The 23,656-nt window shown below is 45.3% G+C and overlaps 2 protein-coding genes across 4 annotated transcripts in view; both read right to left on the bottom strand.

Annotated features, from left to right (window-relative positions):
* Positions 1 to 7,149: 7,149 nt before the first annotated feature.
* On the bottom strand, positions 7,150 to 22,137 carry BCL9 (BCL9 transcription coactivator). The gene is made up of 7 exons (XM_068540629.1): positions 21,997 to 22,137; positions 20,712 to 21,028; positions 19,319 to 19,508; positions 18,324 to 18,423; positions 12,301 to 14,542; positions 10,856 to 11,116; positions 7,150 to 9,517 (listed from the first exon to the last, which is right to left on the bottom strand). The coding sequence occupies exons 1-7, from the start codon at positions 22,047 to 22,049 to the stop codon at positions 8,400 to 8,402; spliced, it is 4,281 nt and encodes a 1,426-aa protein (XP_068396730.1). The 5' UTR covers positions 22,050 to 22,137; the 3' UTR covers positions 7,150 to 8,399.
* The window catches only part of LOC137762563 (uncharacterized), a 68,793-nt gene continuing 67,227 nt past the window's right edge, over positions 22,091 to 23,656 (bottom strand). For all 3 annotated transcript variants that reach the window (XM_068540633.1, XM_068540630.1, XM_068540634.1), the window contains exon 4: positions 22,091 to 22,309. In XM_068540633.1, coding sequence (XP_068396734.1) covers positions 22,091 to 22,297 — 207 coding nt within the window. In that variant the 5' untranslated portion in view covers positions 22,298 to 22,309. The remainder of the gene's footprint in view (positions 22,310 to 23,656) is intronic.

Genomic DNA, 23,656 nt, shown 5'->3' with positions numbered 1-23,656 from the left:
GTCTCACTGTGCTCAGTGCTGATCAGACAAGACTGGGGCACCACTCTCTTCAGTTCTCGGTATTGTACATTCAAGAAGTTTATAAGCTGTAATAAAGCAGGATAAAACTGAGGACTGTTAGGGAACTCAAAACCAGATCTCATGGTTCTTGATTGATGAATAAGGGGATTTAGCCTGGGAAAAAGAAAATTAAGAGGGAAAGAATAATTGTTTTCAATTATCTGAAAGGCTGGCCTGTGAAATAAGGACGGTCTTTATTCTGTATTTACTCTTAAGAGCAGAATTGGGATAGATAAAAAGCTAAAAGAAGCCTGATTCTTTGTGTGGCAAAATTTTCTAAATATTAGAACTGATGACATTCAATAGAATGGCCTCCCGGTACCGGGTGGCCACCTGTCAGGAACGCTGTAGGGCAGTAGGTGGGTCCTTTCCAACACCATGATTCTAGCTTCCTTTCAGTTTCTCAGTCTTGGCATTGTTTGACTCTTCCTTCTTCTTTCCCCCGATATCTAATGAGGTCTTAAGGGCTCTTCCTTCACAGCCCTCTTGGCTTTACCCCTTACTCTTCACTGCCATTGCCAGCAGCCTTACCTCCTCAACCCTGGATGACTTGTGCATGCTGCCAGTCAGCTGTTCCAGCTTTGGGGCTGCTTGCTTCAATCCATTCTGCATGCCCCTGCCAGACTCATTTTATAAAATATTTACCATGTAATTCCCCTGATCAAGACCAAAGAGTGGTTTCCCACTGCCTCCCACATCAAAATGAAATTTCTTTTCTTGCCTTTTGGGGCCATTCTTCTTTCCCTCTCTTTTCCATCTCACATTCTATTACCCAAATGACCTATTTTGGTTAAGCTGTTCGCTTCAATGTCAGCTAGCCTGATTGTCTTCACCGGTTCATTCCCACTCCATTCCCTCATGTGTGTTGTCCTTCTGTGTAGCCCCCGCCCCCCGCTTTATTATAGAGACCACCTCATGTACCACAACCATACAAAATCTCCGAAACTCACACTGATCCTTCCTTTCTTTCATTCACTGAACAAATATTTACTGATTGCTCTTAGAACGCAGGTACTATGCTAGATGCTGGTGAACAAGTGATGAGCAAGAAAAATTCGGTTCCTGACTTCATGGAGTGGGTGAGATAGAATAAACAGTTGCTACAGAGGACACAAATAGGATGTTGTGCTACAAAATGATGGTGTGGGTGTGTGTGCGCACGCGCATGTGCTGAGGATGGGTGGATATTTTGATGGGGTAATCAGAAAAGGCCTTTCTGAGGAGGTAACAATCAAGCTGAGACCTGAAGGATGTGAAGGTGTCAGCCATTGGGAAGGGCCAGAGTCGAGAGCATGCCAGTGCAAGAAACCAGTGTGTGTAAGAGTCCTGAGGCAGGAAGAGCTTGGCGTGTTGGAGGTACTGGAGTTAGAATGGTTTGGCTGGAGCATAGTGAGTGAGGGGAGAAGGGCATGAGGTGAAACTGGAGAATGCCTGGGGCCTGGTAGGCCCTGTTTAAAGATCTTGGATTTTATATGAATTATACTAGAAAGCCATTAAAGGGTTTTAAGGAAGGAATTGATGTAAATGACTTATAGTTTTTAAGATAACTCTGGCTACTATGTGGAGAATAGATTGACGGAGAGCAAGAGTGGAAGTAGAAGTTAAGAAATGAATGTAATAGACGAGGTGAAAGATGGTAACTTCAACTAGAGCAATGGAGTAGATAGATTTAAGATATGTTCTGGAAATAGACGTAAAAGGATTTGCTTATGGTTTTACGTGAAGAGTAAAGAACTAAAAATGACTCCCGTGTATCTGACGTGATAACTAGGTGGATGGACATGTATCATTTACTAGGATGGGGAAATGGGGTATGGAGATTAGACTTGGGGGAAATTCAGAAGTTAAATTTGGGACTTAAGTTTGAGGTGCCGGCGAGACACTCGCAAGGCAGTGTCAAAGGTGCCAGTTGACTACGAGTCTAGAACTCCTATGGATAGGCTGAGAGGGAGATAGAAATTCTAGACTTACGATCATACAGATGGTATTTAGTGATTTGTGACTGGATGAATTAGAACAGGAAGCAGAAGGCCTAGGGCCAATCCCAGGGCATGTCTGCATGCTGATGGGAATGATCTAAAGGCAGAGGAGAGATGATCACAAGTAACTACATTCTATATGGCCCTAGTCTGTCTTTATTGGCTAATTTAGTAATTATTTCAATACGGACTATGAATATGGAATATGGTGATGCTGAGAATAGAATGTAGTTCTATTTTACAGCCATTGCTAGGATATATGTCTTCAATTAGATGTAGGCTCCTCGTAGGCAGCTGTTATACTTTCCTTTTACTCCACTGTGCCCAGCCCAGTGCAGGATATAAGATAAATGCTCAGTGTTTCTTATAAGGCCCTTGCTGAAACCATGGATTCTGTTATATAATGCTAAAGACCATTTCTTTCCTGGGCCAAGTGACGCCTAGTTCATACTTTGTATGGATGTGATCCTTGTATTTCCTTATTGGTATTATTACACTTTTAACTAATAATGATTATATTTTAAAGGCCTTGCAGACACTAAGTATAATAGGAATGAAGAGGATTGTAGGAATTCTCTAGCTTCATTGACAAGGAAAAGACAAACTAATCTTTACGACAGTGTACTGACATTTCAAAACTAGCATTTAATTATTTACATACTGTAGTATATTAAAAGTACATATACATTTGTATAAATAAATCTGTGTGTGTGTATAAAATTTTTTAATAGCTCAACTACTGACAGCTGTAACAGAGAACTTCACCAAAGCCTGGAAGAACTTTTGCAGTTTGGAGAACAAAATAAATCACAGTAATCCATGATTCCCTGTAACCAAATACACTTTGAGTGAAGGCAATGGTGATGACTCAGTGTCTAGCAAGGTGCTGGGCCCGGCTGGACTGTATATGATGCTGGGAACTGAGCAGCCAGAGGCCAGCGCTCCAGAGATCTTAACGCCCAGCCGAAAGCACATGCTTAGATCAGATTGATTCATGGGGAAGTGCGAGAGTCTCCAGGAAAAGAAACTCTCGGCGGAGCTGTGGGGTTTCTATGTGGGGAAAATGAAAGCTCCTGAAAGCTTGGCAAAGACTGAGAAATAAACACAGGCTCCCAGGAGTCTTCAACGGAAGAAACTTAGGCTCTGACAAAAAAAAACAAAAAACAAAAAACTTGAAAAGTTAAATCCACCCTCAACACTAATTAGCTGGACAGCGAATACCATTGAGATTTCTAAGTCCGTTTTGCCTTTGACCCTAGCTCCAGCCACAGGAGAAAGAAAGAGGGAGTCTAGCACAGAGCTGTGGGCAGGTTGTACAGTGTGAAGAACCAAACTTCCTGGAGTCACACATCAAACCAGTCCAGTCCTGTCCCCCTCTCCCCGCCATGGGGAAGACCTGCACTTTCCTAAGGCTGGGTTTTGTCATTTTTTTTTTAACCTGTTCTTTGGAACCCCGGGGTCCCTCATAATTGCTTCAGAATCTGAGGGGGGATTTTGCAAGGGAAGCCTGAGTTCTTGTATGTTTGGTGAAATAACTGAATTTTTCCATGCTTTAAATACACGTGAGGAACTCATATCTGAAGCTTCTCTTTATCTTCTTTCTGTGATCATATACTCACCTTCCTCCTCTGGCAGTATTGGTTGCCAAGCACAACTAAGCACTGAGCCAGAAAGTTAACAGTTGAAGTGTGGTTACCTATAGGCAGAAAACAGATCGGGTCTGTTACAGTAACCCAGATAAGAAGCCGTGAGAGAGAGAGAGAGAGAGAGAGAGAGAGAGGCTTTTTTATTTACACAATCCTCATAGCATACCTTCTTTTTAATCTAGTTTATGATTTAACTCCCTCCAATATAAAATATTGGGCCACAAACCGGCTTCTGGGCTCTATAAACTGTTTGCTTTAAATGTGTCATTAAAATTTTACCACCAAATTAAGATTCCTTGACTTTTCTTAAACATAAGTGTTTGTGATTTTGAAAAACATGACTGGTCTGGGTTAGAGAAAAGAAAGTGACAGTAGGCTCAACTTACTTAAGCAGCAGAAGAAATATGATGCAATTTGATGTTTTTTAAAGCAAAAGAGATGAGTCTGTGAGTTTAAAGATTTCGTAGAATAAGCAAGTTTTTGCACATGATCTTCCTGTGGCTCTCTCACCCCTCCCCCAGCCTATCCTCCACACCCCAGGGCAGTAATCTTTCCGCAGAGCCAATCTCATCACCAGATTCCCGTGCTTAAACCTTGGAAGTTCAAACTCCTCAGTGGGCCACCCCAGGTTCTCCCGTGGCCTGTTCTCTTTCTGGGCTAATTTCTTCTCTCCACCCCCTTTGAAGAGCCCAGCAGGCTGCAACAAGCAGGCCTTTGGTGCCCCCACTTCCTGTTTAAAAGCCTACCACCGCCCTCCACCAGGAAGTACTCCCTCCTTCAAGAGTAAACTCAAAACCACCTTTCGTGGAGTCTTCACCGTACCTTCTTCTCTGGCCCGTGGCACTCTGTCCACACCTTCACTATGGCAATGATCATTAGTACACGGAATGGTCAATTCACACACGCATTTCCCGGTCCCAGCCTTAGCACAGTTCTTGACACACACTAGGCACTCTCTAAATGGTTGCTGGTTGCTGAATAAATGAGTCTTTGGGTGAAATACAGCTTTCCTCTCCTCTCAGCACTTTAAAAGTAGTCAGAAAAGGAAAAGGAAGTGGCTAAAGTGTAGACAGTTTAAAGGGAACACAGTACCCACCCTGTCTAGGGTACTCCTGGCCACTGGGAAGGAGAAAGCAAGAATAAAGACAGAGACCAGGATCCCAGCTCTGCTGTGGAGCTGCTGGAATTTTTCATAACAGCCAGGACCGGCTACTTCATCTGTGGGACCCAGCGCAAAACGGACATGTGGAGCCCCTGTTCAAAGATTATTAAGAATTTCCACATGTGACAGCAGAGCATTAAACCAAGCCGGGCCTTGTGCAGCTGCACAGGTCACGTGGCCAGGAAGCTGCCCTGATGACAGAAGTTGCATCACGATCACAATATCAAGAAGTACAGGAGAGCAGGGAGGCTGGGAGAAATTTTGGATCAATTTTTTGGATCACAGCTTTAAAATATGTAAAATTGTTTTAAAACTTATTTTCTCTTGCCCCAACCCTTCATAAGGTCCCTCCAGTTATGTTTGCTTGTTTTCATTTATAAGTGCAGATCCTTTAAAAAAGTAAGTAATTTTATTTCACATTGTTTTAGGGAAAATACCACATACGCTTCATTAGTCCTTAAGAAATAATGCTATGATCCACACCTCACCACTTGGCCCAGAAATGAAGTTACACATCATTATTGTATCTCCTTCATTTAATCCCAAAATTTTGGCAGGGGCAGGAGTGGGAGAGACTGCCTTGGCTTTCACAGGATTATGTTAACATGAAGCATCTTTATCACCCCTTCGCTGGTTTTTTTAAAAATCTTGCATCATTAGTTCTCCATGCAAAAGCATCCAATCTCTCAAATGTGATTTTATTTCATAGCAAGAGTGGCAAATTAGAAATTGTTACATTTAAACCCCAAATGAACTTAGTTTACCAGATGTCATCATGATGAAATGTATATGCTGAAAATGTAAATGAATGAAGATTTATGAAGGGGTCTTTTCAAAACCCAGCTTCTTTGAAACGGGTACGTTGGTCTGCACTGCTGCAAGTTCTCCAGCAGGGGGCAGCGCGCAGAGTGCCACATCCCCAGCCTCTCCCAGCAAGGGTCCACAAGACTCCTGCCTGCCTTTGGCTCCCTCTTTGGGACAGACGCAAAGGGACCACACAGCATTAGTGACCACAGCACTATGAGATGCAGCAGGAAGTGGGGCTGCCCACGAAGCCAGACCAGTGGGCAAACGCCAGGTCCCAGCCTTCCTTTCAGGGCTCTCATCTCACGCTCCCCATGCCTAGCTGTTTCCCTGTTCTCTTCTGTTACTTCAAAGCCAGAGAACCTAGGAACAGGGCTAAATTCATGAAACAAGATGCTCGTTGTACTCTCCTAATTTCTCCACAAGGTAAAATTTTCACCGCCCAGGACCCTCTGTAAAGATCTGATTGTGTCAGAATTCTTAAACCAGTGAGCCCAGTTTTCTCAACTGCAAATGAGATGATTACAACCTACTTCCTAGGGCCCCTCAAGAATTTGCAAGGGAACGCAAGTAGAGTGGAGGTGACTGGTAGAGGAGGTGCTCAAATTAAATCTCACTTTTGTGGTCTGGGGCTCTTGTGTTACTGAGAAGATAGGGCTGCTGAAGGTGGAAGAGAAAGTGACTCTCAAAACACTCTCAGGGAGAGAGAGAAACATTCATAGGTAAAACTCAAGACTGTGGAACACCGGCAGAGCCCAATCTGTACAAGCCTGTCTGCAGACGACGCTGCACCTGCTGCTCCTCGCTTAGATTCTCTCACCTGAAAACAGACACGCACACGGACGCCCACTTGCTTAGCTAAAGACGCCTACAACTCAAATACACACAGCAGAACAAACCTAACTGCACAGAAACACAAACAGCTGGTCCCTTAGAGGCGTACCTTGCGGGACACACGCTGGCGTGCCGAAGGTGTGTGCGTGGAAGTGAGCTGTGTAGACTGAGCAGGGCCTGCAGAGGGGATGCGGGCAGGCAGCGAGGTGGGGAAGCAGAACGGACGACAGAGACCCACGATTGCGGGTGCAGTAAGAATACTTCACCTTGACAAGTTCCAGGGACATTTCATGGCTTTTCAAATGACTAAAAATATACCTTTGGTCTCTTAATTACCTCACACCATTACACTGGCTCTCACAAAAATTCCCAGTAAAGACCATGAATTGCCTCTAGAGGTGGGGCATGGGGACCAGGGCTGCTCCTCTGCCTGTAGCTAGGATTTCCTGATTGGGACAGAAACAGCACAGGATCAGTCTACACGAGTAGTTACGCCTCAACAGCAAGCAATACGCTTCATCTGCAAAAGCGCTTTTATGTACTTCCCCTAACCTTCACCCAGATCAACTCCGATACAAAGCTACTATGCTTCTGGGTCACATGGCAACTAATATGCCCAATACCGAACAAACAGGAATCCAAATGGACAAAAAAGGCAATTCAGTTTTGTAAGAAACAATATATTTTATTTTTCTGACACCACAGCTCTGGTGAGTGGTTTTGTACCAAATTTAATGGAGGTTACACAGAACGTTTGACGCATGGGACGGGGAGGAAAGGGAAGGAAACACAAAATTAAAAACAAAAACAAAATCTTGGATAGCTTTTAGCATCTGTTCCACTCCCACATTAATAAAATTCACTTGGGAATTCCTAGTAAAAGGAGAACAGAAAACAAGGCCGGCAGGGAAGGGTAGGCTGGGGAAGAAAAGACGAAGGGCAAAGAAGACCATCGAGCATCCCAAAGACAGACCTTTCCCTCCCAGAGCCGGGACAACGCTCGGCATGGAAGGTGAGGCTTCGTTAGATTTATTTCCCCCAAATAACACCGTGTATTGCAGCTGCCAAAGGGAAAAAGAGAGGAGGGAAGCAGGGGGTCACCAGTGGGGGACACAACAGGAGGAAACTCACTTAACCAAGAAGATAGGGAAGGAGAGAGGAGGGAAAACAAGAGAAAAATGTGAAGGTGGGTCTTCAGATTGGGAGAGACAGACAGTGCTGAAGAGCACTTGAACTGAAAAACAAATGTCCTAAGCATCATTATTTTTAAAAAGAAAAATCTCCCCCCTCCCCCCACCCCTCGCTGAACTTAGTTCCTCTTTTTGTGCTTTTCATTAATACTCTGCTCTGAGGTCGTAGTTTGGTTTTTCTATACACTGGAGTTGAAAGAAAATAGTCCAAAGGTCTGAAGATGGATTCTCCACCTAAAGTAAACAGCCCAGCATTCCTGTTCTCTTGTCCCAAAGACTAAAGTCTCTGCTAAAATCCCTTTTACAATATAGTACAGTACACACAAAAAAAATAAAGCCCAAAGCAAAAACAAAACCAGAAAAGAATCCTGGGAGAAGCCAGTCCAAAGGACGTAAACATACAGAGAATGGTGCAACACATGACCCATGGCAATTCTCAAAGCACGGCTACAGATTCCCAAAAGTAGGTGCCATCATGGGATACCCAAGTCCACAAAAATAATTTTTAAAAAATAAATCTTAAAAAAAACACACCTGTTGATTAAATGAATAATTTGTTTTCAGATAAATCCATACATTCTCGAGTTCCCCCCTCCCCCAAAGCAGCCCTTGGGTCTCTGTTCTCCTATTGCATGACCAACAGTACTCCTGGAACTCCCTCAAAGCAGCTCTCAGGACCTGGAATCTCATCTTGACAAGGATCGGCACATCCAATCTTAGCAGCTTAAAACATCATGTTTCCTGGGTTGCCAGGTCCTTGGCTAAATCCACCCATGCCCACGTCAGCGGCCATGCCCCGGGGCCTCATCTGTGGGGGGATCATGATGTTCTGTTGGGGTCCCATCATGCCCTGCATGGACATCATCATGCCTGGAGAGCCCACAGGCCCAGGGTGGGTGTAGAGCCCGGCAGGCCCTCGATCCTTGCCAGGAATCATGCCCACGGCAGCAGCTGGATTGCTCATCAGGGTGGGCTGGCCAGGCATTGTAGATTGTGCTGGTGACATCATCCGATGGTGAGGTCCCATCATGCCTTGCTGGAGAAAGGCTGGTGGTCTCATTGGGTTGTGGCCTGGCATGGATGGAGCTGTACCAAGAGGGATGTCCGGAGTTCCCACTGGCCCTGGACCTCCCATGCCAGGTAATGCTAGTCCCATTCTGGGGGCTTGTTCGCCCATCATCCCCTGCATGTGCGAAAACCCAGGTCCAGGACCCTGGGGCTGTTTACGGCCTGGGACTTCCCCTCGAGGGAAATATTGCAGTGTCTGGCTAGGCTTCTCAGATGGAATAATGCGAGACAGATCAAACTCAGGTATTCCGGTGGCTCCAGGTCGGATGACCTCCTGTAGATCTGGGTCTGTAAACACTGAAGGCATGCTGTTCCCCAGGACAGCGAAGGAGTCAGGACCCCCTGGGCCTCCAGGCTTGCAAAGTGCTGCATCTGCTGAACTTTGGGGCAGGTTGCTGGGGCGGCCAAGGGGCCCTTCTCCTGGGAAACCCATCCCTCCTGGGAAGTTGCCCTGCCCCCCACTGGGGCCATTGTGAGGAAATGGAACCTGCTGTGGAGGAGATTGAACTGGAGGGAAGCCCTGGGGGAAACCCATCCGTCCTTGAGGTACCATCGGAGGCTCCTGGGACCCATGCCCCATGATAGGATTGTGTGACATCAAGCCAGGCCCCATCGGGACCCCATGAGGAGGTATGGTGGGTCCCATGGCATTCGGAGAGGGCATCTGATTGGAGTGAGAAAGTGGCTGGGTCATTCCCATTGGGCTGAGGGTTGGCATTGGAACCACGGGGTTTGGACCTGAAATTCGAGGATTCTGTGTATTAATGCCCATTCCTAGAAAAATAGAGATATCAAAGGAATCAACTTAACCAAAAGCAACTCAGGAAAACTATCATAAATCAAACTAACAAAAAAACTATTGTGCATCAAGTGTGCACGGTACTGTGCTGGGGAAACATACAATGCACAATCTCTGCCCTCAGTAAGATTATAATACATTTTGGGGCACACAAACCAACAGCTCTACAAGACAATATATTATTGAGTCTTAAACTGTAGGACACAAAGGTATATAGAAGACAGCTAGGAAGAAGTCTCCTGTGTGAAAAGTTACAAGTGAATATGCCAATGAGTACAGTCTTCTTCATTGGAGACATTTAATATAGAAGAAAACAATTTGCCTGGATGACTCAGTATGGTCCTTTTTGGAGAAGGAGGACTAATTAGCCCTATGAGTCTAAGAATCAGCAATAAGGACAAGGAAACCAAACAGGCCTTTTTCAATTGATACTTGGCATCACTATTTTATATTACCTTACAGAGAGAGCATTTTGAACTCTACGTTATATGAAATGGTAAAGAAAAGCTAATTTTTAATGGAAAAGGAAAACACACAGGTTCTGCTCTGGTCTCTGGGACATTTAAATATTTGGTCTCTCCATGGAGTTAACCACTGAGAATGGTAAGGATGGTGCTTGTGCCACCCACAGAGCATGCCCTCACCTGCCTGATGATAAAGAGCATCCCTAACAATCAGAACGAAACTGGAACCAGAAACCCATGGCTCAAAAGTCATGGTCTCTTTACTGACCACCTTCACCATACCAGATCACGTCCTACTAGTGAGATTTGGGGAGACGGGAGGTGTAGGAGTGAAGGAGAACAGAATGAGTAGGGAAGGGAGGAATTTTATTCTCTCTCTAGTCCTAAAGAAAGTGATTCTCTAGGAAATAGGGGCTTTCCATTGTCTGAAATCCTGTGGCTGCTTGTGGTTTGAGGCTGCCCTTCCAGGAAAATATCTGAGGACTAAAGACATTCCGATCAGCATGTTAAAAAGATACCGTTCTCAGTTTTGTGCCAGGAGGACCTCCCCAACCTCCACCAAAAAAAAAAAAAAAAAAGCATCTAGGTACACAGAAGCATCAAAACTTCCGTAAGAAAATGACAAGAACTATAAAGGAACCTGCTTTCTTATCAACAAATACTGAATTAAGCTAATAAAAAATATTGTGATCATTCTCTTCCTCTAGGCAAGACACTTTAGTTTTACTGAAACTAACTCAGATGGTATACTTTTTCAACTTGGTGGACGTCCAGCCATCAAGAAAAGACTTCAAGAAGTTTTTCTTTTGTTCAGAGCTAGCTCCATATCCTATCTTCCTGATTTCTTACCTGGCATATTATTCATTGATGGCAAGTTGGGAGAACGAGCTGGAGGGGAGTCGTCATCTGAGCTGGCCACGGTCTTGATGGCATCGTGGTATAACGGGGTAGAACTGGGCATTGCAAACTTGGACATTCGAGACATCATAATAGACAGTGGGTTCTGGGAAAGGGTCGGCTCTGGAGGCATGGTGTAAGGTGTACTAGAGGGAAGACTTCCCGGGATACTCACAGAGGCAGACTGGCTGGCTGTAGGAGGTGGGGGGCCACCTAGGAGAAGAAAGCAAGACAAAACAAAAAAGGGCAGGCAATTAGATTTCTCTTGAAAGCTACTGGGCATATCATTATGAACTAGCAGGGCCAGGAATGAGACAGATGAACAGGACAGTGTTATGAGACCCAGGACATGAATCATCAGTCTCTAGTCAAGCTCCGTGTGTGTGCAGAGGGAACCTGCAGTGTGAGATGGAGGTGACAGCTCAGCAGATGGGAAGACAAACACACCGAGAATGCGTAAGAAACATTAGTTCAAACTTGGGAAAACCATGGGTTACAGGCAACTCTTATGGATCTCTTTCCCTTGCCAATCACAATTTAGAATTCGACTCAGGCATTAGTATGCTAGGAAGCCAGATTAGCAATCCCACCCCAGGTACTAACAGAATCGCCCTACACATGCTCTTGATTGATTTTCTGCCACCAAGATGTCTGAACTGAAAAGGTCTGAGGGGGCAACTCCACTGTACTGCTTTTGTGAACTGCTCCCCAACGGAGAGACACACTTTAGCTTGGTAGGATAAATCTCCTATCTTATTCTGATTCTTTCTCAAGTGGAGACAGCACAGACGTAGTATTTATACCTCAGTGCTCATCTTCCACTGACCACCTCTGGTCCCGTTCACAAAACCACCATCATCAGTGAGAGCTTCTCCTAGGAAGAAAATACTAATAAATTGTAGCTGATCTGTGAGAACAGCAGTTTACCAAGGAGAATGTTTCGGTAACAGTTTCTATGGTCAACACGTATTTACGAGAACCACTCAAGTCTCTCAGCAGCCTCCCCTCTTTGGTTGGGATGATACTCAGACTCTCTTGACATGATGAAGGCAGTCCTTTGAAGTGGGTGGATCTAGTATTTAAGGCCACATTTACCCACTGTTGAGACATTCTATTCCACCACCGTGAGTTCACTGTGCAAATGTAAATCATTCAGTGAAATGACGCACATTTCCCATCTTCCTCCCAGTCCTATCTGAGAAACATATTCTGCACTAAGAGCATAACCCCATGGAAGTCCCGATTATGCACTCTGCCACAAATACGTCCATCTTGGCAAAAGCCACCTCCTTTGGTTGCATAATCAGGTTAAGACACCAGTTTTCTTAAAGTACGTAAATCAGGCTTTCGCAATCTCTGGCTTTAAGATGCAACTGTGAGGATGAAAGCATACTGACCTGACTCTACACTTCCCAGCATGGCTGGGGAGGCCATGGTGAGGGGTGCTTTATGGTTTGGAGGGATCCCGGGACTCTGAAGGGGAGGTTTTGGAGAGGAGGTCCATCCAGGTGACGGGGCGGGAAGTGATGGAGACTTGAGGTGAACAGGCGAAGCAGCAGCAGACCCCAAGACAGGGGGGGACTTAATGGAAGCAGCAGCAGCTGGGCCCGCCAGCATGCCTGCCAGCTGCGATGGAGTCTGGGGGGACTTGAGGTTCCCCGAAGGCGAGCCCAGCATTGGCGACTGGACTTGGCGCATCGTGGGAGACTTCAGAGGGTTAATGCCTGGGGAATGCACCTGGCTGCCTGCCACAGAGAGATCCACGGGCTTCCGCCCCAGGCCGCGCTGAACGGGAGGAGCCGTGTTGAGGCTAGTGGGGTTACTAGAAGGGTTGAGAGGTAGTGGTGGCATATGACTGAGCCGGCTGTTAGTCCTTTGGTCGGGCCCAATTGGTTCTCTGAGATTCCGCAAGCCACTGTTGCCGCCTGGACCCTGAGACATGGGGAGGAACGGCCTGGGGCCCATGCCATACTCTTGCTGAGGGTGCTCGCCGAAGGGCAGGGGCACCATCTTCTGCTGAGCAGGCAGCATGTCTGCACCGCTGGCGCGGAGTTTCATCATCTCCTCGGGCCCCGCCCCAGCCTCTCTCATCTTCTGAGGTATCATCTGAGAGTTGGATCCCATGTTGACATTTAGACTGACATCTCCCTTCATCCCACTAGGAACCATCCCAAACTCGAGTTCCCGACCGGGGCCCATCTGTGGGGGCATTCCTTTTGGAAAGTCACCCCTAGAAGGGCTCAGCGGGCCCTCCACTGGTATTCGAGGGAAGATGGGATTACTCCCCGGCTCCATGTGTCGCTGGGAGCCAGGGATCATCCTGTTCATCTCCATGCCGGGCCTGATGCCTTCCATGCTCATCCCCGGGGGCAGACCCAGCTGTTTCTCTGCCAGCTGCTGTTGAAACATCTCTTCAGACAATCCTTGGGGGTTTGGGAAACGTTCCCCTCGGCCAGGACCACTGAAGACGCCCTGGCCAGGCGGGAAGTTTCGACCGTCTGGGATTTTTGGCACATCGTCTGGCCAGCTGACTCCAGAAAGACCTGGTCTAGATGCCGGGTTGGGGACATTAGGCCCCTCCATTTCAGAGTTCATCATTCCTGCAAATCCAGGGAGGCGCATCTGGCTCCCTGGCATGTTGGGGTGGGGAGCCATGGCCCTCGGGGGCAGAGAATGGGGCATGTTGATCCCGTCGGCAAAGGGCTCTGCACCCCCAGGCCCCCAGGCCTCACTGGGGGTCATCTGGTACGGAGGGGGAGGCCCTCGGACCACGCCCCGCGGCCCGTGCTGATGGACCATCATGTCCTGGAGGGAGCACTGCTGCACGACCACTTGCTCCTGCTTTCTCCTCTTCTCCTCATAGAACTCTTGCTGCAGTTTCAGCCACGCTATCTGCTCAGGGGTCATGTGATCCAGGTGGTCGGGTCCAATGGGCCCAGACTGGGAGTTCATGGAAGGTGGAACCATTTCATCCGGAGAAAAGGGCACATCTCTGTGTCCCTGAGGGCCAAAGGGAGCCCCCACGTCTGTCCGGGGCCCAGGTCCCTTACCTAGGCTTTGGGATTGAGCCATCATGGCCTGTATTGGCCCTTCTGGTTTTTTCTGAGGTCCATCTAACACCCCAGTATTCTGCTGGGGTCCCCCACTCTGTCCTCCTGGGAATTCTTTCTCATCAGGGAAGAGCATACGCTGGATATCTCTGAGCGTTTGTAAGGAGCGCTCCCGGTGCTCCAGCTGCTCCTGAGACAGTCCGTCGGGGTTCTCTCCCAGTGCGGGGGGCTCTCCACTGGACACCGGTGGAGGCGGGGGGGCTTTGGGATCTGCTGAAGAGCTACTGCTCCCCTGGGAAACGGGAGTCACTGCTCGGTTGTTGGGCGTTGAGTTTGGCCCGGTACCGTCTGGCGGCAGTGGAGTGGAGCTGGCAGGGCTGCCTACAGAAGGAATCAGTTTGTTTTCTACCCCAGGACTCTCCCGGTCCAGGGGACGCGGGGGGGCGGCAGGCTTGGGTGCTGGTGCCGGAATGGGTGGAGTTGGCTGCAGTCTGGTGTTCTGGGAAGAAGTCTGGTCCTGGGTGGCTGGAGCGGGGGGCTGTTGTGGGAGAGGTTTCGGATCATTCCGAAGGGCAGATATCTGTGTGTTCTGAAGATAAATGAGATTTTAAAAATCACTGGTGAACTGAACAGAAGGGCAATGAAAAGAGCAAGATATGTTATAAAGGACTTGTCCCAGCCACATAAATCTACACTGACACTTGCTGTAGAAACTGCTCATGTACAACCCCACTCTGGACATGCAGACATTTTGATTTCTTTCTCACACTTTGCTGTCAAACGGCATCCTCTTTCCCTTGCTGAAGATTAGGTTTCAATAACTTTAAAGCATGCCAAGGGAAAGCCACGCTGCCAAAGTGAATACATTTGAGTATCTATTTCGAGGAACAGGTTTGATATCACATGTCTACTATGTGTTTCTGATTCAGGGAGAGATTAGTTTCTTGGTATGTGGGAGGCTGTACCTAACACCTTTTTCTTTCCCCGAAAGTGTAACTGGGTATGTAGACTTCTCATTGTCAATCAAAAAGTCTAATGTTTTCAACTGAAAGTCGTTGTCACTTCCAGCTCTGTACTCTGCCCATCAAAGGCGGGAGGTACGGCCGCTCCACTTCAGTGTTTCCCCTGGCACGGTGACTAGTGAAGTACTCCTCTCCTTGAGTTTCCAGGGGCCTGACATCTCCGATTTCTGCTTTCAGTTTGTGATCACTGATTCCATACGAGAATTTGTACATTAACTGTAGTAAGATCATCTGTAGGCAGGAAGGGTCGGCAGAGAAATCTGAGGCTATCTAGCTCGTGGTGTCTCTTGATCTGTTCTTTCCAACAGACAGCACACGGCCCTTTCTACAGGCTGGATGATCGCCTTATTATTATTTATTAAGTACCGATGCTAAGTCCTGGGTAAAGGCACGCTCACCTACAATAGGTGACACGGACGCTGTCAGTGTCTGGAAGAGGGACTCGTAATGTTCTGGGTCTACACCTTAGCACTGCTGGAGGTACTGGTACTAGAGAAGGGCAGTACTGAAGAACAGACGGGCCCAGTCTAGTGACTCCATCAAGGGATCTCTCACCAGCCTCCAGTGAGCCGCGTGATCCCTTTTTGATGTTCACTTGCTCCTACCTGTTCGCTTAATCAAGGCTGTATTTCCAAACCCTGAACGCTCTTACTTACATCCCCACCTACTCTCTGGAACGTTTATCAAGGCGCAGATTTGTACAGGAATCATCATGCATATCCCTGAACACGAACAGTTCACGTTCCGTGGGTATGTATGCAAGTGTTCCACTTGCTGGTACTCTCCATGCATCTGTGTCTGCAGACCGAGACTGGTGGGGGTAAGACTGGCTGAACTTGGATGACTCTGGATGTTGCAGTGTCCTCTGTCTCTCTGACTCCTTAACTGGGGTGTGGAGGTCACCTTAATTTTCTCTCCAGTGCCAGTTTAAGTTTGGTTTTGTTGTTAAGGGTGGTCACTGATTTCCTACAAGGTGACCGTGACAGAAGAAACAGTTTAGTACCACCCTTTTTATTTTAGATTTGGAGCAATGGTGATTGGACTATTCCCAATTCCCTCCTTATTAACTCCTTTTCTGATTTCATTTTAGTACCAGAGAAGGTGGAGGTGAAAACTGTCTTAATGACTTAAGATCTGTCATTAAGTCAATAAAATGTCGGTTTGAGTTGCAATGTACCCTGTGCATTCCAAAACAATATAAATTATAAATAAACAAATATTTTTAAAGTATAAATTTAAAAATATATACATTTAAAATATTATATATATCCATCGTCTACCCTTGAGTAGCAGAGATGCAGAGGGACATGAAATTTTTTTTCTAGGCCTAGGAAAGCCTAAGCCTGCTATGTCACAGGGGGGACTTCTATGTTCATATACAACAAGGATGAAATGTCATCCATTCTGTATTGAATTGTCACTTCAGTCGTTTATTGTCATTTAACTTTTCCCATGTTTAAGACTCATCCAAGTTTTAGATTTTATGCTTCCTGAACACAGGGACTGTATCTTGAACCTCTAGTGTCCCCACAGCATTTGGTGCAATGCCTTGACAACGTGAGACACAAGAAATATCTTTTGGTTCAATTTGGAACACTACATGTATTAAAACAACCATTATGTGCATTTTCTAATGTAATTTATAGTAGGTGCTTAAGTTCCAGAGAGGAAACAGACTAACGTTTACTATAATTTTGGAAATATCAAGCAATTAAAAGCATTCAATGGTTCTCTCACTTTGAAATAAATAAGAATCATTTTGAAAGTCACTGAGACCTTAATTATGGTATCATCAGCATGTACTCCAGTACTGTAGTTTTTGTTGCTGCTCTTTTTCTGTTCTTCAAGTAACTCAAGAGCGTTTGCTATTTTTTAAAATCCTGCTCTGTACAGAGGGTCTGAATTCATAATTTCCCAGAGATGGCTACATGATGGAAATCCTAAGATATCTAAATATCTCCTTTTCTATTTTGTACCTCTTCTCTCCTAGTAATTCATCAGTGTATCAGCATGTTAGTAGAAAAGGCCAATGCAGTGTGATATGCCTAAAACCACACAATTAGGTTAAATGCTCAGAATGTAGTTTATACCATCAAGATTATCTCCCATTGAACCTTCATACACTGTTGGTGGGAATGTAAATTGGTGTAGCCACTATGGAAAACAGTGTGGAGATTCCACAAAAAATTAAAAATACAACTAACATACAATCCAGCAATTTCACTCCTGGGTATTTATCCAAAGAAAACAAAAACACCAATTAGAAAAGATACATGTACCCTTAAGTTCACTGCAGCATTATTTACAATAGCCAAGATATGGACACAACCTAAGTGCCCATCAATAAATGAATAGATAAAGAAGATGTGGTACATATATACAATGGAATATTACTTAGCCACAAAAAAGAATGAAATCTTGCCATTTTCAAAAACATGGATGGACCTAGAAGGTTTAGGCTAAGTGAAATAAGTCAGACAGAGAAAGACAAATACTGTATGATTTCACCTACATGTGGAATCTAAAAAACAAAGCAAATGAACAAACATAACTAAACAGAAACAGAGTCATAGATACAGAGAACAAACAGGTAGCTGAAAGAGGAGAGGGGGTTGGGGAGAGGAGAGAAATAGGTGAGGAAAATTAAAAGGTACAATCTTTCAGTTACAAAATAAATAAGTCATGGGTATGAAACGCACAGTGTGGGGAATACAGTCAATGATTATGTAATATCTTTGTATGGTGATAGACAGTACCTAGACTTATCATGGTGATCATTTTGAAATGTATAGAAATATCGAATCACTCTGTGTATACCACAGACTAACATAGTGTTGTAGGTCAATGACCACAAACAAACAAACAAACTCATAGAAAAAGAGATCAGATTTGTGGTTACCAAAAGTGGAAGGGCTGGGGGAGGGAGAATTGGAGGAGGGTAGTCAAAAGGCACAAACTTCCAGTTATAGAATAAATAAGTACTAAGAATGTAATGTACAACATGATAAATATAATGAATGCTGCCATATGTTCTATATAAAAGTTAAGAAAGTACATCCTAAGAGTTCTCACCACAAGGAAAAAATATATATTTTTTCTATGTCTTTAATTTTGTATCTATGTGAGATGATGGTAATCATTTCGTCACGTATGTAAGTTAAAGTATACAGTATACAGCACAGTAGGCTGTACACTTTTAACTTATACGGTGCTGTCGGTCAATTGTATCTCAATAAAACTGGGAGAAGAAAAAAAAGACTATCTCCCTATCAGTGAAATTCACCATCTCCCACCTTTACGGTCACTGCAGAACCTTTAAACCATTATTCCATTTCCAAAATGACGTACCAGAGGGGCTGTGCTTCTCTCTGTCTTGCTGTTAGAGATGTTCTGGATGTGGAAAGAGACAATAGTTTCAACCTGGCCCTTCAATACAGCTTCTGCAGCTCTGCAAAGACAAAAGAGATGCACACACTAGGACTTGTTCCTATTTCACTAACTGTAAATCCAAAGCACTTTAACCCGATTAAACTGGTATAAGAGAGGAAGGAGAAGTATAAAGAACCACCAGCAATGTTGAATGAGAAGAAATCAAGAGAAAAAGGTTTTCATTATTTGTCTATCATTTACCATCAAACTTCTGAAATTAAAAGATAGCCATTAGCAAATCTCAAAAGAGGTATTAAAAACCCCCAGGATTTTCTCCTTCAAAGCCATCCACTCTAGTAGGTGTTTTATAGAGAATCGTAGTTCAAAATCCCAACCCAAGAAGGGTAAAATGAATTCTCACACCTGATAATAATTAAAGGCTGCCAAGATTCATTCTATATCTTAATTTTTAAAATCTTAAATGAAAAAAACTAGGGTATATTCACATTTTAAATAAATAAATATCCATTGATCCATCCATCCACTAGAGACGTATGTACCAAAATGTTCACAGCAGTTATCTCTGTAAATTCCTGAGATTTTTTTTTTTTAGTTATTTACATTTTCTAATTATTCCAAAATGGACATTACTTGTGTCATTTTAAAAAGAATACTAAGTTGCAGAAAAGTGTATATTGTGCAATCAATCCCTTTTGTGTTTAAAAAAGTATATATATGTATATTTGTACAAGCACAAAGAATTTCTGGAAGGAAAGCCAAGGAAGTATCATCAGTGGTTGCCTCTGGGGAGTAGGGGTGGGGAGGTTTTATATTTTCTTTTACCTCTTTCTGTAGGGTTAACTTTAAGTAATAATACAAGTGGGCCAAAAAAGGATCAATCTTCAAAGGGAATAAGAACTTAGATGCCCAAACACGCAAGCCACGCCAATAGCAAGACACAGCCATCAACTTACTTATTGGCCATCTCAGTAGAAAACACATACACCACTTTGGCGGGAGTCTTCTGAGCAGGTGTGGGCTCTGGGGCAGTAGTCTGGCCATGGGAGGGGGTGGAAGACCTGGGGACTGTAGCATTTGACGGGGTCATCGAGTGTGGCGTGTGCTGGGAATCCTGGGACTTTATGTGGTCAGCAGAATTACATTCTAAAAGAATGAAAAGAGTCATGTCATAGAAAGAATAAAACTCTTTTTTCTGCCAGCATTTACAGCATCATAATGCAAACACCTTGCGAATTTCAAGGAGGAAGTACCTTGCTAAGAGAAAACCTCTTCTATTCATAAAAACACAAATACACTTCTCCCTAAATGACTAATTACAAAGCACTCTCCCCCCACCTCCTTACTTCTCTACTATGCATTCTTCAGATATTAGCATAAATGTCCCTCCTTCCTGGAAACCCCTTTTGGATCCTCCTGGACTGGCTGCCCCTGCTAGTTGAACCCATAGCCCCCTAACTCCCCTTATTTCAGCATTTATCAAATTTTACTGTAATTGTTTAATGATCTGCTGTCTAGGTGCATTCAAACCCTTGAGGATAGCAACTGTCTCTGTTTTGCTGACCATGGCACCCCCAGCCCCCAGCATAGTGCTGGCGCTCGTAACAGGCCTCCTACAAACACCTGAAGAAGAAAGGAAAGACAGGGGAACGATCACCCAGGTTCTCGTTTCAAATTTGGGTCGGGAAGTAACACTTCCACTGCTTGAATACTAGTTTCATGTTCTGGCCTATAGCTAAGATTTTTTATTTTATACTAGGAGGAAAAAAGCCTAAAACCACAGCCATTGGTCCCATACTCTTTCTGGCTCACTCCATTTTGGTGCCTACTGTATCTACTACATGTAGCCACTTGTTCCTGCCACACTGAAATTGACTGTGACAAACCTGGACTAGTGCCAGGGCTGCCTCTTGTGCCTACAACTCTGGCAGCCAGAGTGCACAAAACCCAAGTCTTGAAGGATGAATTTGATGGAGAAGAGGAGGAGTGTCAGAAAGACCGCTCCAGGGTGGACCCTGGCATAGACAAACTGGAGCTACCGGCTTGACACTTAAGTACAAAGAGCATGGAGGCCAGGAACATCCACAAGAACGTGGCTAGGGCCGTGGAACATCCTAAAACGCTTGCATCCTCAAGAGCAAGAAGTCAACAAGGTGGTTCCAAACTATTCTTCAGTCAGTAGGAAAACAACCAGAAAGAGTTCCATCTTAAACTGCGAGAACTCCTGAATCTGATGCGCCTACTCTCCCCACATGGCTGCTATTAGGCTCTCTGGCATCCACCAACGTCAGAGGCCTTTCCTCAGGAATACCTACTTCCCTCTGAGTCTCAAATATCTTATAGACATACCTTTCATGTCAGAGTCATCGTTTGGAGTCCCAGGATCTCTCTGATCAAAGGAGTCGGCGGAAATACTTCGCTCCCTTTTCCCCTTGCCCTTGGCACCATTTCCAGCCCCATTCTTCAGCCCCATGCTCCCACCTGGGCCAGGGAGTGCTTTAGGGGTATGGCCCCCACTCTTGGAGTCACAGGGGGATGGCTGGGATTGGCTGGCTGAGCCCCCCTGTTTACCCTGATTGGAGAATTTGGAATCCAGCTGGGGGTTTCCAGATGGGGACATCACTGTAGGGGGACGGACCATCACCTCCTGCTTTGACTTAGGGCTACTAAAAGAGACAAATAACAAAGGGAGATCAGACACCGGATACAACTGGGCAGCACAAATGAGGGAGGACTGATTTTTATCATAGGTCAAGGAGACCTGGACCACTAAGTAACCACTCCACCTTTCACCTCAGCCACTTGCTTGCTCCCTCCTCCCCTGCTCTCATTTCAGAGCTCTCAACAGAGAGGACGATCAAGCAGAGTGGCCTGCCAGGTCTTGGGAACCCTAGAGTCACATGGGGACCCATCTCTAGGGCTTCTGTCAATAAAGGACAACGGTTTCTATGTACATAGAGAAATGACTCTCACACTAAGACTAGCTCAGAGTAAACAAACAGACATCGTTAAGATCAAAATACCACCCGCCCCTCGGCTGATGACAAGGAACAGCTGTAACAAGAGACTAGCCTCCCTGCTGGAAAATACGAGCAGGTCCAGGAGAGTGCGAGGAAACCTGCCCATGACTGGCAGGTTAGGGAAACCCTCCAGGACACTACTCCCTGAACAAGCAGTATCACACCAGCGCAGACACACTAACCACTGCCGCCACGGGAGAAGGAAAAAACTCTTTTAGGGCATCAGCTTAACTTCCACGGAACAGAGGAAAAGGCCTCACGGTGGGAGTCCAGGGGCTGGTGTTTTAGTTCTAGGACCTTAGGCCTCCTCACCATTCCAGGTCTCGGTTTCCTCACGTGCCAAGTTTAGCTCACTGTACTGGCTGGTCTTTAAGGTCTTTTTCTTTATGTTTTGGTGAGGAGAGGGGTGGTAAATAGGAGCGGCCAGGTAATAATGGACAAATAATAACAGAGGAAAACTCTAACCTAAACTCTGATTCACTATTCTATCACTATTTACTTATCTTTTTTTCTTTCCCCATTCGCTTCTAATTCAACATGTTGTTCCACCAATGAGCCTTCATGGTCCACTATGACATCCCCAAGGGGCAGCTGGGCCAGGCCCTAGCCCTCACCTCTGTGTGTTTCCTGACGGAGAGTTCCTCACTTTAGGGTTACTGGAATGCATTGATTGAAATCCTGAGCTTGCAGCCACCAACAGGGACGGGCTCACCGAGTTCCTCTCGGGCTGCAGCAGAAACAGCTGCTGAGGACAGCGGCAGTGGCCCACTGCTTGCTGGGCGAGTCCCTTAGCGCTGGCCACCTGCACGCCTTTTTCCTCTTTGTTTTTCTCCGCTGTGGAAGTGGGTCCTGTCCCCTTGCGGCTCCAGCATTCTCTGGGTGTGTGCCTCCTGCTGCCAAAGGAAAATCTCGCATCTCCAGGGCACACTGGGAGCAAAAAGAGCAAAAATGGAGACATCAAACACCTTTACAGCATGACCGAGGCTAAAGCACCGCCAACTTGATGGTGCAGAGCTAGATGGTTCCTCAGCTTCCATCAGGGTTAAAGGAAAGGGAGATGTGCATATTCCGGCCAAAAGGCCCTGGTGCTAAAGCAGCTGAAGAGTGACTAAGACTTTCTGCCAAGCATACAAGCCTCCCACCCAATCTTCGTGTACCAGGCGTTTGTAAGCAGATGAGAAAGACATTTTTATCTTTAGCCATATATCCTCCCTTACATTGCTCTACGTCCAGATACAAAACCCTCAAAAACCTGGGTTTTTCTTTCTTCAAAACAATGCTTTGAAACCACAGAGTACTCCAAATCCATAGCAACTATCTGGTGTTTCACCTCTGATGGCTCTGAAATGTAACCAACCCATCCCAATTTCAAACCATGAAACAAATTACTCTCTCTTTATATCCTCAGGGCCTCAGGGTGGGGAGACATTAAAGGAGGTACTTCTGAAATCAACTATTGAGCCAATACCAAATACAATCAGTTCTGTCCCCTGATTTCTATGATCTTTCTACTAAATTATGCTGAGTATGTGTCCTGTGTTCTCACTGCTTAATGACAGGAGCTGTAGGCATGGGTAAGCATGGGAATGATCCATAATGCGGAAAGTAAAAGAACATCTTTGAAGGCTAAGATATTTTTTGAGCCAATTTGCAAGGCTAATTTGAAGCATAAAAGGTCAAGAAAATATTCCCAAACCTAGCCAGAGAGCAAATGAGAAAGCCCTTTATTTAGGGAAGCCTAAACTGGTTCAGGGAAAACCAGGATACACTTTCAGTCACTGCTCCTTCCAGGGCAGTTCCAATGTGGTTTTTTGGTAACCACTGTCCCCCTGCACCTCCCGCTCTACCTTCTGGTATTTTACCCATGGGGTATAGGACTGAATGAGGATATTAGATGCAGGATTAGTGGCTAAAGAATCAAAGGGAGTTAGAAGTAGCTTAGGTGTTACATACACTTTGAGAGGCTCAAGAACTGGACTAAAATTGGGAGGGTCCATTATATTCTGGGACTTGGCACTGAATATGATCATTGTCAAGTGTTAGACGTCTATTTCTTCATTTAGAAATTTGCAGCAGTCCCAGCGATTTTACCTGAGACCATGAAAGGAATTTATGGAAGTTCTGAGTGCGTACAATCACATTTTTTTCTTTTAAATGAAGAAGTCAGGAAAAAGAACTAGAATACAATGCTATGGAATGTTTCTATGCTGACCTTGGGAGAAAGCATCCTAAAAACATTTTGGTCTTGATTATATTTAAGGTTGTACGTTTATC

The sequence above is a fragment of the Eschrichtius robustus genome, chromosome 3, assembly GCF_028021215.1.
Source record: "Eschrichtius robustus isolate mEscRob2 chromosome 3, mEscRob2.pri, whole genome shotgun sequence".
Taxonomy (NCBI): Eukaryota; Metazoa; Chordata; class Mammalia; order Artiodactyla; family Eschrichtiidae; genus Eschrichtius; species Eschrichtius robustus.
The sequence above is the reverse complement of the archived record's forward strand: the minus strand, read 5'-3'. Positions and strand labels throughout refer to the sequence as shown.